The following is a 13,802-nucleotide window of genomic DNA, read 5'->3' as shown; positions in this document are numbered from 1 at the left end:
TGGAAGGACTTAGGGTGGAGAAGAGAGTGAGCTTGGGGTCAAAGTCTCCAGTGGGGCAGGGGTGGGTGTGACTGGAGGCTGCCGGGGTGATGGTGATGAGTACAGGCAGAGAATACCCAGCAGGGGAAGGGGTCCCTGACGGAGGAGCAGAAGGGACGGTCTGCAGAGAGGAGGTCACCCGTCCACCACCTGACCTGAAGACTCGGTCAGATTTGTCACAGTGGGGCCACGTGCCTCCGTAGACTGTCTGGAATGCTCCTCCATCTCCTGGGCCTGGACGCCTCTGTTTTAGCCTTTAGGGCTCAGCCTAGATGTCACCTCCTCAAGGAGGCTTCCCTGAGCATCCACATTCCCTACTGTTCTCTCCCACGTGCCCTGTTTGCTTTAGTTGCAACTGGGGTATGTGGTAGGCAGAAGGACCCCTGCCCCCAGAGATGTCTCCATCCGAAGCCCTGCAACTCATGAGTATGTCCCCTTACGGGGTAAAGGGGCCTTTGCAGATATGATGAAGTTAAGGAATTTGAGATGGGGAGATTATCCCTGATTATCTGGGTGGGCCCAGTGGTATCACAAGGGTCCTTATAAGTGGAAGGAGGAGGTCAGAGCCAGAGAAAGCAGCCATTAGCCGAGGAATGCAGGTGGCTTCTAGATGCTAGAAAAGTCAGGCAAACAGATCCTCCCCTAGAGCCTCCAGAAGGAGCCAGCCCTGCCCCCACCTGGACTTGAGCCCAGTGAGATTTCGGCTTTCTGACTTCCAGACCTGTAAGAGAATACATTTATGTTGCTTTAAGCCACTAAACCTGTCTTACTTGTTGCAGCAGCAATAGGAGACTAATACAAAGTACGTGACACTTGGAATGATGCCAGTCCCGAGATGTTTAAAAAAAAATGTCATCAAGGGGCACCTGGGTGGCTCAGTCGTTAAGCATCTGCCTTCGGCTCAGGTCACGTGATCCCAGGGTCCTGGGATTGAGCCCTGCATCGGGCTCCCTGCTCGGCGGGAAATCTGCTTCTCCCTCTCCCCCTCCCCCTGCTTGTGTTCCCTCTCTCACTGTTTCTCTCTCTGTCAAATAAATAAAATCTTTAAAAAAAAAAAAATGTCATCTAGACTCAAAAGGTGCAAAGCCAGTGGACCAAGCAAATTGCCAACAACTTGCTCTATGGCAGTCAATCCCACTTAGTGGGCAGAGCAAAACCTGCCACCCACTCAACGTTAGTCTTGAATGAGTTTTGAATTAGACACTGTCTTTGGGCTTTATCTATTCTTGGGATCAAATAGGATGTTCCTGTATTTATCTGTTTAGCTGTTTCTGCTCGGCTTGTCTGCCTTTTGAGGCCGGATTCTTCACCTGGCACCAGGTGAAGGCTGGCACCAGGAGGGGCTCGAGAAGCTTCTGCTGCCTGGCTGTTGAGGCATGAATTCTCAGGGACAGGGACGAGGTGAGGAACAAATGCTCTTCAGGAAGGGCCCAGGGAGCAGGGCAGGGATCGGGCAGTGCTAGAGCGAGTGGCCTGGGGGGTCCCTGGTCTCAGTGCTCTAATGCATGAACCCGGAGAATGCCGGCTCATCTGGCGCTACTGGAGCCCCCGAATTTTCAAGAAGGGTGAGAAATCTGGATTTGTGAGTGAATTTGCCCAATTTTTAAATGCTGCTAATTCAAAATTCTAAAAAAGTGGTGGGCCAAACAGACATGAGTTGACGGTGTCTGCTCTCCGACATGTAGCTTCTTGGAGCTCGTTCCAGGGATAAAGTAAGCTCTGTCCGAGTTACTGGGGTCACCAGGGGACTTGAGGGAGCAGGTGTCCCTGGACAGTGAAGGCTGCCCCAGGTCTCCGTGACCGCCAGGGTGCATGCAAGCCAGGAACAGCCGTGCTTATGCCGTTCCAGTTACAATTCTCATGTCAGCAGAAGCACTTTTGCTGTATTCCCAGCCGAATCCTTACAACCTGAGACATGGGCATTTTTATCCCCATTTTTCAGGTGAGGAGACTGAGGCATGGAGAGGAGATGTGGCCTAGCCAAGGTCACACAGCTAGCAGGGGGCAGAGCTGGGCCTCAGCTCTCCCCACCCCATTCCCTGTCACACATCTGATGGAGGGGGACCAGAATCCACCCAGGCCTCAGAAGGGGCCCTCCCCACCCAGGGTGGGACAGACAGAAGGCCGCTCACCAGACTCCACTGACGCAGCGCGTGGACAGCGCCCGGGGCATGATCTCCGAGCCCTGCTGCATGAAGCCCCCCACGGGGAACCAGAGGCTATTGCCCAGCGTGTACTGGTTCTCCAGGATGTGGGGGCGCGCCCTCAGACACGGGTGGGGGTTATACCACTCATAGGGGCTCAGCCTGTGGAGAGACATGGGAGTGAGGGGAGGATAGAGCCGAGGTAGAGAGAAAAAGGGCAGACATGGGGGAAAGAGACAGAGACACCAGGATGAGAAGAGATGGGGGGCCAGTTAGGAAAAGGAGGGGAAAGAGAGACAGAGAGATGAACAGAAGAGACACACACAGAGAAGTAGAAAGAAACACAGAGGCTGAGAGACACACATACAGATAGAAAGACACACAGAAAAGGCAGAAAGAGATGCACAGAGAGATACAGAGAGAGAAACAGAGGAAGAGAGAGAGTGGGAAGGGGACAGGCCCAGAGAGAGAACCGCAGAGCAAGTCAGAGCCACAGGGTGAGACAGGGCACATAGACAGGGAGAGAGGGACACAGGAGGGCCCAGGAATCCGAGGCCCGGCGTGGAGGCCGGGACAGAATGTGCGGGTCGGTCACAGATGCCCCAACCCATGCCTGTTCCTGGGCGGCAGGCAGTGGACTCACCTTGCGGCCAGGAACAAGACGCAGCTGACGGCCAGGTAGGCGAGAAGCATGAAGAGCCACACAGCAGGGGAGAAGGGGTCCAGGAAGGAGAAGTAACCAGGCTTGCGACCCTGCGGGGAGAGGGCGTGAGGCCCGGAGCCACCCTGACCTGCATGCACCCCCAACCCCTGCCCCGCCAGGCGCCCACAAGCCCAAGTGGCCCATCGCGGTCCAGCCTGCAGCCTCTGCTTCCCTTGGGGACACAGGCATGAGCCCCACCACCAGCCCCTGCCTCACAGCCTCCACATGTCCAGGGGAGCCGTACCATATGCACTCGGTAGAGGATGCTGATCCCCAGGGTCATGAAGGGTTTGGAGAAGTCGATGACCTTCTCCCGCTCGGCCGTGATGGTGAATGCCGCCACCGCCAGGTCCGCCTTCTGCTGGAGGGGAAGGAGGGTGGGGGCAGCAGGGCGGGCCAGGGAGACAGACGGGCAGTTAGGGAGACACGCACAGAGAGCTCCTGAGGGGCCAACAAAGAGAAAGGAGGGGGACCAAAGGGGCCAGGAGCCCGCACTCGCTCCAGAACGGCACCTTGGGCCCAGAATTGGGCCCCTGTCATCTCACGTCTGCTGGACGATGCTCCTGTGGCCCTTCCCTGCCCAGCCGCCCCTCCTCATCCTGTCAAGTTCATTGTGAAGGCCCTGCTTTATAAATCCCCTCACGGACCTGCATAGCTCCCACTTCCCCCACCACCAGGTCATGGGGAGAGCCTGACGTGGGCGTGGAGATGCCAAGACACTGACCCACTCAGGGCTCTCTTCAGGCCTTGCTATCCTCTTCTATCTTGACGGCTCATGACATGGAGCATTTACTACGCACTGACCTTGCACCAGGCTCCACACTAGGTAACACTTTCTACGGGTTACCTCCTTCCAACAGCTCCCGGAGGGCCACTACTAGACCTGCTTTATAGATGGAGAAACTGAGTCTCGGAGGGGCAAAGGCACTCGTCAGTAAAGCTGGATCTGGGGGACTGTAAAGCAGAGATGGGACCTAGCCTCCCCTGCCACCGGCAGGCCCTGGTGACCTACACATGTGCACAGACAGAGGAGCATCTTGCCCCTTCTTATGCACTTGCTACTCTTACGCCTAATATGTGAACTGCCAGGAACGACATCACACAGACTGGACCAGTGCCCAGCTCACCCGACAGAATGACCTCGGGGGGAGCTGCACGTGGTCTTCAATGGGGGAGGAGTGCCTGGGTTCCAGGTGAGGGTGGGGAGCGGGTGGGGTGGGACAGAGAAGGGTTTGGATTAGTGTCTGGCGGGCATACCCAGAATCCCTCATCCAAAAGGATCATTTCGCTCCAGCTCTAGTGGACTTAGCTGGCCTTGAGCTGTGGGCCAGACAGAAGACAGGGAAAATGCCAACACTTCGCACACCCCTCCTGCCACACACGGCACACGTGGGCACTGTATCGGGTCCCGTGTATGCCACCGCTGACTTGTGCTCACCACGCCACATCCACACACACGTGCTAAGACACAGGCTGGCCCAGCGATGTACCAGGCGCACGGGCGCAGGCAGACAGACTCATGCCCTGGACACAGTGTAGGGAGGAGGAGACACACGGGGGAGGGGCGATCCCTCGAGGCATGTGCATAACGGAGCAGGCAGGACAGGGCAGGGTGCTGGAAAGGGGAGCTCTGACTCTGCCGAGTTCGCTGGGTGACCTCGGGCAGGGGTTTCCACGTCTCTGGGCCTCAGTTTGCTCATCTGCAAAATGGGAATGGGGGTTGGGCAAGATGTCTCACACACCTCTCCTGGTCCTGGAGTTGGGACCCAGCTCCCAGGAGACACCTTCCAGGCATACTGACTATCCCCCAGGCCTCCACCGGACCCCAGAACTGACTCCAAATTCAAGCAGAGATGACCGTAGGGCTGAAATAAGAGTAGAGGTCCTGGGGGTGCCTGGGTGGCTCAGATGGTTAAGCATCTGCCTTCGGCTCGGGTCATGATCCCAGGGTCCTGGGATTGAGCCCCATGTCCGGCTCCTGGCTCAGCGGGGAGCCTGCTTCTCCCTCTGCCTCTCCCCCTGCTCGTGCTCTCTCTCTCTGTTTCTCTGTGTCTCGAATGAATAAATAAAACCTTTAAAAAAAAAGAAAAAGTAGAGGTCTTGGCTCACTGGCCTGGGAGGAGACACACACTCACAGGGAAGCGGCTGAGACAGAGCACACGGGGTAATACAGGTGTGAACAGAACTGGGGCACAGGTCAAACAGCTACCATGGGGTGAGGGACACAGCACCAGCCCCAGTGTGACTTGAGCGCAGAGAGCGGGCATAGCCCCAAAGCAGAATCCAGAGGCGGCAAACTGCGGCATGGGCCCAAAACGTGGCTGGATTTGGGGTCTACCCTTGCAAATTCCCAGGTGTGCTGAGAGTAAGGAGCATCTTGCCCCTTCTTATGCACTTGCTACTCTTATGCCTAATATGTGAACTGCCAGGAACGACATCAGCTAATACAGGAGTCCTATCACTTCGATGCACTCACGGGAGGTGTGCCCTGGGGAAGGCCCTCCATGGGGGCCTGAGTCTCCCCTTCAGAAAGCAGGAGGCAGTGGCTTCGCAATCGGGGCTCAAGGGGGCGCTGCGGGTCCCTAGGCCCAGCATCAGGAGCCCACTTCCTCCCTAAAGGGCTCCCAGCCCCTTTCTGTCCCCTCCCTTGCTCTGCTCCCTGGCCTCCTCTCCCACTCTAGACACCTGGCCTCGGGCCAGCACCTAGGCCTAACCCACTTCTTCCCTTTCCCGAATTCTCCACATCTCCTCCAGTAGCAAGGGCAGCAGCTCTGCTGCCAAAACACAACTCAGATCTGTCCACTTCTGTCCATCCGCCCGTCCAGCCTGACCATCAGAGTCTCTCTCCTGACAACTGCATCAGCCACCTCACCGGCCCCCCAGCCACTACTCAGAACCGCACAGTCCAAAGGGAAAGTCCCCTGCTAAAATCCCCTGGGTGGCTTTGCACTGCACCTACAGCAAATCCCTTTCCCGGCCAAGAGGCCCTAGGTGATCTGAGACCCACCTGCCTGCTGGCCTCGCCTCATGCCCTTTTCCTTCACCCACTCGGCTCCAGCCACAGTGCCTGTCTTTTGCTCTTCAACACGGCAGGGCCGTGTTGCATGTGCTCCTCCAGAGCTCTGCCTCACCATTCGAGGCTTAGCTCACACTTCACTCCTTCAGCCCTCCCCACCAGGGGAGGCCTCCAGACCCCACTTAGCCCCACCCCAGGGTCCTCTCTCTCGTATTACCCATTACCCTGTTTCATATCCTGCTTTGCACCTACTAGAGTTGACCCTGCCTGTTTGCTTATTAATGGACTAGCTTTCCTACTTAATTACCAGTTCCCTGCCTATCTAGTTAGAGGTGTGCCCCAGAAGCTACACAGGGGCTCCCAACAAACACTGCTGGATTTTGACCAAGACTGGCCTCTCTGAACGGCCCCCAGGGCTGCCACCGTTCCCCACCATATTCCTGGGCCTCAAGCCCCGTCTCACCCAGCTGCTTTCTGGCCTCCGCATCACTGAACACGGCCTTTGCCCGGGGCGTCCCACTCTGCCCTGCAGAACTGGATCCCACCCACCCCTGCAGGGTCCCTTGCACCCTTCCTCCTCTGCGGCACCTTCTCTGGACCCCCCCAGTCTCGACACCCCTGGATCTACCACAGCATTTAGCTCAGTTTGGAAAACATCTGTTCACTTCTCTGCCTCCACAACGAAACCTGCAAAAGCAGGGCCAACTGGATGCATTGTGTCTCCTCTGCTGAAGAACCAGGAATGTCCCCCCTCCTCTGGGGGCCTCCCAGAGTGTCCCGGACAGAGAAAGCTCTCCTTCCCTGTGCTTCACGGAACCTCGCATGGGTGCAGAGGCTCACCCTCACACAGCATGTACGTACCTCGTGGCCACCATTTCAGGGCTCCCCCCCGCACCCAGAGTAGCTCACGTAGTCCCCAGAGCAACCCTGTCCGAGGGACCATCCTTCCCACCATTTCACATGTGAAGAAATGGAGGCACAGTGAAGGTAAGCCCCTGGCTTCTAGCTGACCTTGGGATTCAGAACCAGTCCCCCTCTAGGGGTTTCGTCTGTCCACTGTCTCCACCCTCCATGGCCGGGGGCATTGGAGGTCAGGGTCCAGGTGTGTGACTCCTCTCTGGTCCCGGGAAGCTCGGGAGATGGGCGCTTTGCACATGACTAGAGTGAACGGGTCCTTGAACTTCTCGTCAACACACAGCAAACTCAGTCTGAATCCGTCCCCCGGGTCATCCCAGGCGGAAGCCTCCACCCTCTCCCCAGCGTCGTCCTTGACATCCCTCCACCCCTCACCGCTTCCATTCTCAAGCTCTCCTGATTCTGCTCCCCAAATGCCTCTGGAATCGATTGCCTCCTCCACCTTCGCTGCCCTGCTCCTGCCCCAATCACCGTGTCTCAGGACTGGAAAGCTCAGCCAGTCGCCCGAGGGACCCCAGAAATGACAGCCTCGGTCACCGCAGCCCTGCTTAAACCCAGCAACAACTCCCACTCTCCTTACACTGTCATCCATACTCCTCACCCGGCCCCCAGAGGCCCCTCCCCACCCGGCCCCCAGCCCACTGCCACATACTGAACGTTTGTGTCCCCGCTACAAACTCATCTGCTGAAATCTTAACCCCTAACGTGATGGTGTTAGGAGGTGGGCCTTTGGAAGGTGAGGAGGTCATAAGGGTGGAGGCTCATGAATGGGATTTAGTGCCCTTATCCCGTTCCATCCAGAAAGCTCCCTCGCCCCCTCCACCATATGAGGCACAGCAAGATGGCTGTCTACGAACCAGGAAGAGGCCCCTCACCAGACACCCAATCTGTTGGCACCTTGACTTGGACTTCTCAGCCCCCAGAACTGTGAGAAATAAATTTCTGTTGTTCATCAGCGCCCCCAGTCTGCGGTATTCTGTTACAGAAGCACAAACAGACTAAGACACCCACCACCTTGCCCTGCATCCCCCCCGTTGCAGTCACTCTGCCCATTCTGTCTGTCCATCAACTCATTTACCTACTTGACAAATATTAGCGGAACACCCACCACCGAACGAGCACGGTTCTAGCTATGGGAATCCAGCGGTGAAGATAAACACATAATGGTGGGTGGTGACAAGTGCTATGAAGAAAAATAAGGCACGGCAAGGGGATCGAGGCTGCTGGAAGATACTAGTTTGGACATACTCCCCGCTGCAGGGAGGTCTTGAGAACAAATGTGAAGGAAGTGTGGAGCAAAGGAAGGGGGCTGGATTCTACTCCAAAGACAACAGAGGACGTCACATCGGAGGGTGTGAGCAGGGGGGTGATGTGATCTGGCCACCATGGGAACAGACCACAGGGGCAAGAGTGAAAGCAGGGGTCCTGGGGACCAAATGAAGTCCATGGAAATACTTGGGGTGGGGGGCTAGGTGGTGGTGGAGAGAGGTGGTCAGATTTGGATTTCATTCCGAAGGGAGGACAGACATTCCTTAAACCCTGCAAACTCCTCCTAAGGTCCTCTTAGAGCCTTTGGAACTCTCCTTCCTCCTCCTCCTCCTCCTCCTCCTCACCCTAGATTTCCTAGAAGAGTCACCTATTTCTTACAGAAGATTTCCCTCCAAAGGGGGGATGCTGACATTTAATCTTTGGAATGAAATCAGGAAAAATCCAAATGATGAGCCGTCTGCAGAAATGATGGGGCGGGGAGACTGTCTAAATGCCAAAAAGCCAACCAGCGCACTCCAACCCAGCCCCAAACTCGCCCTTTATCCCAGCTCTGTGCAAACCACCATTCTGCTTTGCCATCAGCTCCCTGTCAGACTCTGCCAGTAGGGGGCGCCAGTGGGACACTGCCAGGAGGGAGGAAGGCGAAGGCTCGCCGGCCTGGGTGCTGCACCCCTGTGGCAATGGTTCCTCCTGGGGCAGCAGAGGAATCCAGTTTGTGGCTTCCCTGCACCTGCCGAGCCGGCCTCTCTGAGCCCCTCGGGGAAACCAGTGCCAGCCAGCGAGCACCTTCCTCTAAGATTCCAGTAGTTTCCGCTCCTCTCACCGTTCCTTCAGAACTAGGGAAGCAGCCATTTCCTGCCTTGCCACCTCCACGATAGCTGAGAGTGAGGGTGTGCAAACTGTGGCCCTCAGGCCAAGTCCAACGCCGGATTTTGTGAATAAAGTTTTATTGGAACACACCCACGCCCATTTGTTTAGGTATCGCCTATGACGGCTCTCCATCCAACAACAGAGTTGGATAGCGGTGACGGTATGGCCTGAAAGTCAAAAATACTTATATCTGGCCCTTCGCAGAAAAAGTTTGCTGATCCCTGCATCGGAGTTCAACTTTTACCCTCTTCGTTACCACGTTAACAACTTTATTCCTAGTAAGTAATGCTCTTCATTCAAACATTCGGCATGCCTTCCCTCCTGGCAGGACCCTGACTCGTGCAGAAATGACAACAGGCCACGTGGGCACTCCCAGCTTGGTCTCTACGAGGGCCCAGTGATGAGCATTTTCTCAGAAGGAGACTAGTGAGCTGCAGAAGAGAGCACAGTCCGCTCCCAAACCCCAGAGGTCTGCACTGTGAGTCACCCCTGGGTGCCCATGTCCCTGTTTGCCACCAGCACTCTGCATATCCCCAGATCTGCTGGGTCACCGGGCCCAGGTGGCAGATCAGCTTGCACGCAGCTGGGATTCGCTGCAGAGCCTTCGTGCAGTCCGGGCCTCCCTCAAAATGAAAAGCCGTGTGTGTTGTTTGGTAAGTGGGTTGGAGCCACTCACAACTTACATCCAAATCCCCAAGTCACCAAACGTCACCGGTACCAGACAAACAGCGGCCCCTCCTCAGATGCCTGAGTTTCAGCTCCGTGAGGCCCCTCATCTGAGTCTCTGAGTTTTCACCTTTCCAACTCCTTCCCCCGTCCTCTTAGGCCTCAGGGTGGTGGTTGCTTCCTGCACCCCTTACCTGGTGATCCCTTACTTTGCTTTCTACTCTTTCAGTCATCTGGTTAACCACTTGACCTTCTTTGTATCAAATTCGCTCTGTTCAAGTAGCTGCTGTGATTCCGTTCAAGTGGCTGGTGCTATTTTTGTGCCCAGATTGGACCCTGACCCACAGATGTCAGTGGCGGGTTTCCTGCCAACCCCCTTAAATGTGACTTCCCAGGGTGGTTGACCAGCACGACCCCAGGTGCACCGTCAAGATCAGGTTCTCTGCGGCCTAGGTGACGGCGGAAGGTGAGACGGAAGGTGAGACGGAAGGCTTCCGGTGGGCCCCAGAAAGCGGGCTGGAGAAAACAGCGTTTGCCAGGTCAGTAGCTCAAGCCAGCTGCCAAGGGCTGTGTTGACTTGTTCCAGGAAAGAGACTTCATCTGGGCCAGGGACTGCGGTTGGAGTCACCGCCTGATTCCGTTTACAATAATCCCCAGTCATCGTCCAAGCTCCGTCTGCCTTCTGCACAGGCCGAACCGGCTAGCTGACTGGGGGTGAGATCACCACCTCTGCTTCTTTCAAGCTGTTCATGGCAGCACTGATCTCTGCGATTCCCCCAAAGGACGAAGAACTGCTTTTGGGTTACTATCCTGGCAAAGACAGGGAATTCTAGGAGCTTCCGCTTGGTTCTTTTACCATAATGGCCCCAACTCTGCTGGCGGCCACACAGTTCTCTTCCAAGTATACAAGTGGGATCTGGGAAAACTCAGGGTGGGTCTGTGGACCTCTCAGGCCCATTCTGAGTCGAACTTGGATTCAGACTCCGTCTATCGCCTGACCACATAAGGCCCACTGCGGTCCACCAGGCAAAACAGGAAAAATCAAAGTGATCTGCCATTTATAAAAATGACCAGGGGGTGGGGGGACGGGTGTCTAAATATCTAAAAACCAACCGAAAACCTGCATGACCTTCTCTGCATGAGAAGGAGCCTGTATAGAAACCACTGCAGCTTTTCTGGAAAACGGTTCGACGATCTATAACAAAAGCCATACAGAGGGTCCTCTTCTTTGACCTAGTCACTCTATTCAGAGACTCGGTCCTAACCAGCTGCAGTTCAGGCAAAGCTTTTGTGCATAAAGATGTTTGCTTATGGTTGTTTCTAACAGCACAAACAAATAAAAAAATGCCTGGAAACAACTAAGTACAAAACCATGCTTCGATAAATTACAGTCTGTCCGCATGGGGATCAGTATATGCAGCCAGGTAATGTTCTGTTTAGGTGGGAACAATAAGGTATTATTTTTGGCCTTTGAGATTGGCAGAGATTTTTTTTAAAAAGATTGATAATACCTCTCGTTGGCAAGAGTGTGGAAATGTGACATTCTCGTGCACTTTTGGTGGCATATAAATCGGTGGAACCTTTCTGAGCATCCATTTGGCAGTCTCTCTCTGCTTAAAAAACATTCATACTCTCTGACCCGGTGCTTCCGCAGTTAGGAGTTTCTCCTTCAGGAATACGCCCACAAATCCACAGGCCCAGTGGACGGTGGCATTGTCTACACCAGCAAACACGGGAAACCACCCAGACAGGGGATGAGTTAAATAATTCATGCTCAGCTGCACAATGAAATCTGTATTTCTCCTCTCGAATTTTGGATTGTCACCTCAAGCGATCCATGCCCAGAGACAATCCTTGTCTCCCCAAACCCACCAAACTGCGCCTCCCACTTCCTCCCCAGGGTGGGAGCCAGCCTTGCCACCCACCCAGCTGCTCAGGCCACGCCCTGCAGTCACCCCTGATTCCTCTCTCCCTCTTGAGCCCCACCTCTCGAGTCTAAGCCCCCATCTTCTGTCTCCTGAACCTTCCGACGGACTTCTACTCTTAGCATCCTGTTTCTACTCTTGCCCCACTACAGCGATTTCTCCAGAGAGCAGCCTGAGTAATCACTTCTGAATGATTTAAAAATTAATCAAGGTCGTACGTCCATACAGTGGAGCATTATTCAGCCCTAAAAAAGAAGGCGGCAACTGATCCACGTTACGACGTGGATGCACCTTGCACACGTGACGCTGAGCAAAAGAAGCCACACGCAGAAAGCCGCATATCGGATGATTCCATTTATAGGAAATATCTAGAATAAGTAAATCCATGGAGACGGAGAGACTGGCGGCAGCAGAGAGCAGTCTGGTGGTTGCCGGGGGCTGGGGAAAAGAGGAATAGGAGGGAGCTAAGTGCTGAATGGGTGTGGGGCTTTGTTTGGGGGTCACAAAAATGTTTTAGCACGAGGTAGAAGTGATGGTGTGACACAACATCGTGAATAGACTACCTGCTCCTGAATTATACTTTAAAATGGTTAATTGTATGTTATATGAATTTCACTTCAATAAAAAAAAGAGAGAGAACAAATTAGATCACGGCACATTCCCTGCCTGAACCCTTCCACTGGCTTCACACACTGAAAATAACATCTCAGCTCCTTACCCCGCAAGGCCCCCGGTGATCCGGGCTCCGCTCTGGGACCTCGTACTTTCCCTCGCCCACCCGTCACCCCAAAACTCTGTGAGGGAGGTAATATCATCCCCATCTCAAGAGGCGACACCAAGTCCAGAGAGGGGACCTGGCTTGTGGGAGCCACATGGGAACGCAGGCAACTGAAGCCGGCCCTGCCTGACCCATAACGAGCTCCTGACTGTCGGGGCCACGGCAGATGGAGGCCGCTCAGATCCGCCCTTGGGATAGGGCACTCACGGCCCCAGCTGCAGAGCATGCTGGTGGCTGATCGCTCTCAGCTCGGTGGATGGAAGAGCCTCCCTGAGGACAGCCCCCTCCAGTGACAGGTCGGTGGGGCGTATAAAGGCCTGCCCCATCACCTCAGCTCCAGAGCTGCCTGGGGGTCAGCTGACGCCCAGTTGTAGCTGCATGGCAACTCTGCTCCTTCCCTCCCTCACAGGGCTGGTTTCCAAGGGGGCCTCCTGCCTGCTAATCTCCACCTCAGAGTCTGCTTCCCCGGAACACCCTAAGATAGCTGCTTTGTCCTTGAGGGTGGGGCCAGAGGGCACAAATTTTTATCCTGGGGGCGGAGAGGCGCTCTGATGACAGCACGTGAATGACAGGTCAGACTTGTACTGTGGAAGATCCTACTGGAAGACACAGCAGAATGGAGAGAGGTGGGAGGCCAAGAGCCAGTGAGGAGGCTGGGAGAGGGGCCGGAGCCTGAATGCACACAGTGAGGACAGGGAGAAGGCCAATTCCAGCAGTGGCCACTGGGTGGAATAAACGGACCATAATTCAAGACTGGTCTGGGGACGGGTGGGGTGACTGGGAAGATTCCGGTGCCCTGGGCTGGCTTCCATCTGGAAGTCACTCGTCAGTTCCAGGCCAGCCTGATGGGGCCAGCCCTGGCTCTACCAGTCACTCGCCGTGTGGCCTGGACATGGTACCTTGGTGTCTCACTCTCCATTAGAGAAAACTGGGCTAATACCAGGCCCTCCTCGTGGGGCGGCGTGCATATGGTTCAGAACGCTTGGGCAAGGCCCTGGCACAGGGTGAGTGCATCATCCTGTCCGCCCTGGGCTTCCCAAGTCCCTGCTGGGGGTCAGACACACCTGGCTGCAGCCCCGTGGGGAGGGGGGCAAGTCCCTTTGCCTCTGAGCCCCGGGGGCAGCAGTGGGAGGACAGCGATCCTCAGTCCCTTTAAGTAACACTCGAAAAGCCTCTGGCTTGTCAACAAAGGCAGCTGCTGCCGAGTACCCCCGTGAAGCTCCGTGTACTTGGCCATCCCACGGCAGGCAGGCAGCTGAGCCTCTGCAGGGCCAAGCCCCGCCCATCCTTCGCGCTCCCAGCCCGCTCCTCCTCCAGTGTTCTCTCCCTAAATGTCATCGCCATCACCCAGCTGCCCCAGCAACGAAGAGGCTCAGTCCTTTCTCCCGTGTCCCCAGCCCCAGACCGTCACCAAGCCCAGGTGCTGTCAGCCTCCCTGTGTCCAAACTTGCCGTCCCCCTACCTCCCTGCACATCAT

General features: G+C 55.7%; 1 protein-coding gene across 4 annotated transcripts in view; it reads right to left on the bottom strand.

The window, feature by feature from the left end:
* The window catches only part of GRIK5 (glutamate ionotropic receptor kainate type subunit 5), a 53,309-nt gene that overhangs the window by 16,236 nt on the left and 23,271 nt on the right, over positions 1-13,802 (bottom strand). For 2 of the 4 annotated variants that reach the window (XM_081806988.1, XM_081806986.1), the window contains 3 exons: positions 3,131-3,247; positions 2,827-2,936; positions 2,172-2,345 (listed from right to left, as the gene is read on the bottom strand). In XM_081806988.1, coding sequence (XP_081663114.1) covers positions 2,172-2,345; positions 2,827-2,936; positions 3,131-3,247 — 401 coding nt within the window. Of the gene's footprint in view, positions 1-716; positions 761-2,171; positions 2,346-2,826; positions 2,937-3,130; positions 3,248-13,802 lie in introns of all 4 variants that reach the window. The other 2 variants (XM_081806989.1, XM_081806987.1) reach the window with 2 other exon arrangements.

The sequence above is a fragment of the Leptonychotes weddellii genome, chromosome 16 (assembly GCF_054177405.1).
Source record: "Leptonychotes weddellii isolate Sample4059 chromosome 16, ASM5417740v2, whole genome shotgun sequence".
NCBI lineage: Eukaryota > Metazoa > Chordata > Mammalia > Carnivora > Phocidae > Leptonychotes > Leptonychotes weddellii.
Note: the sequence above shows the minus strand (reverse complement) of the source record. Positions and strands in the feature narration are given on the sequence as shown.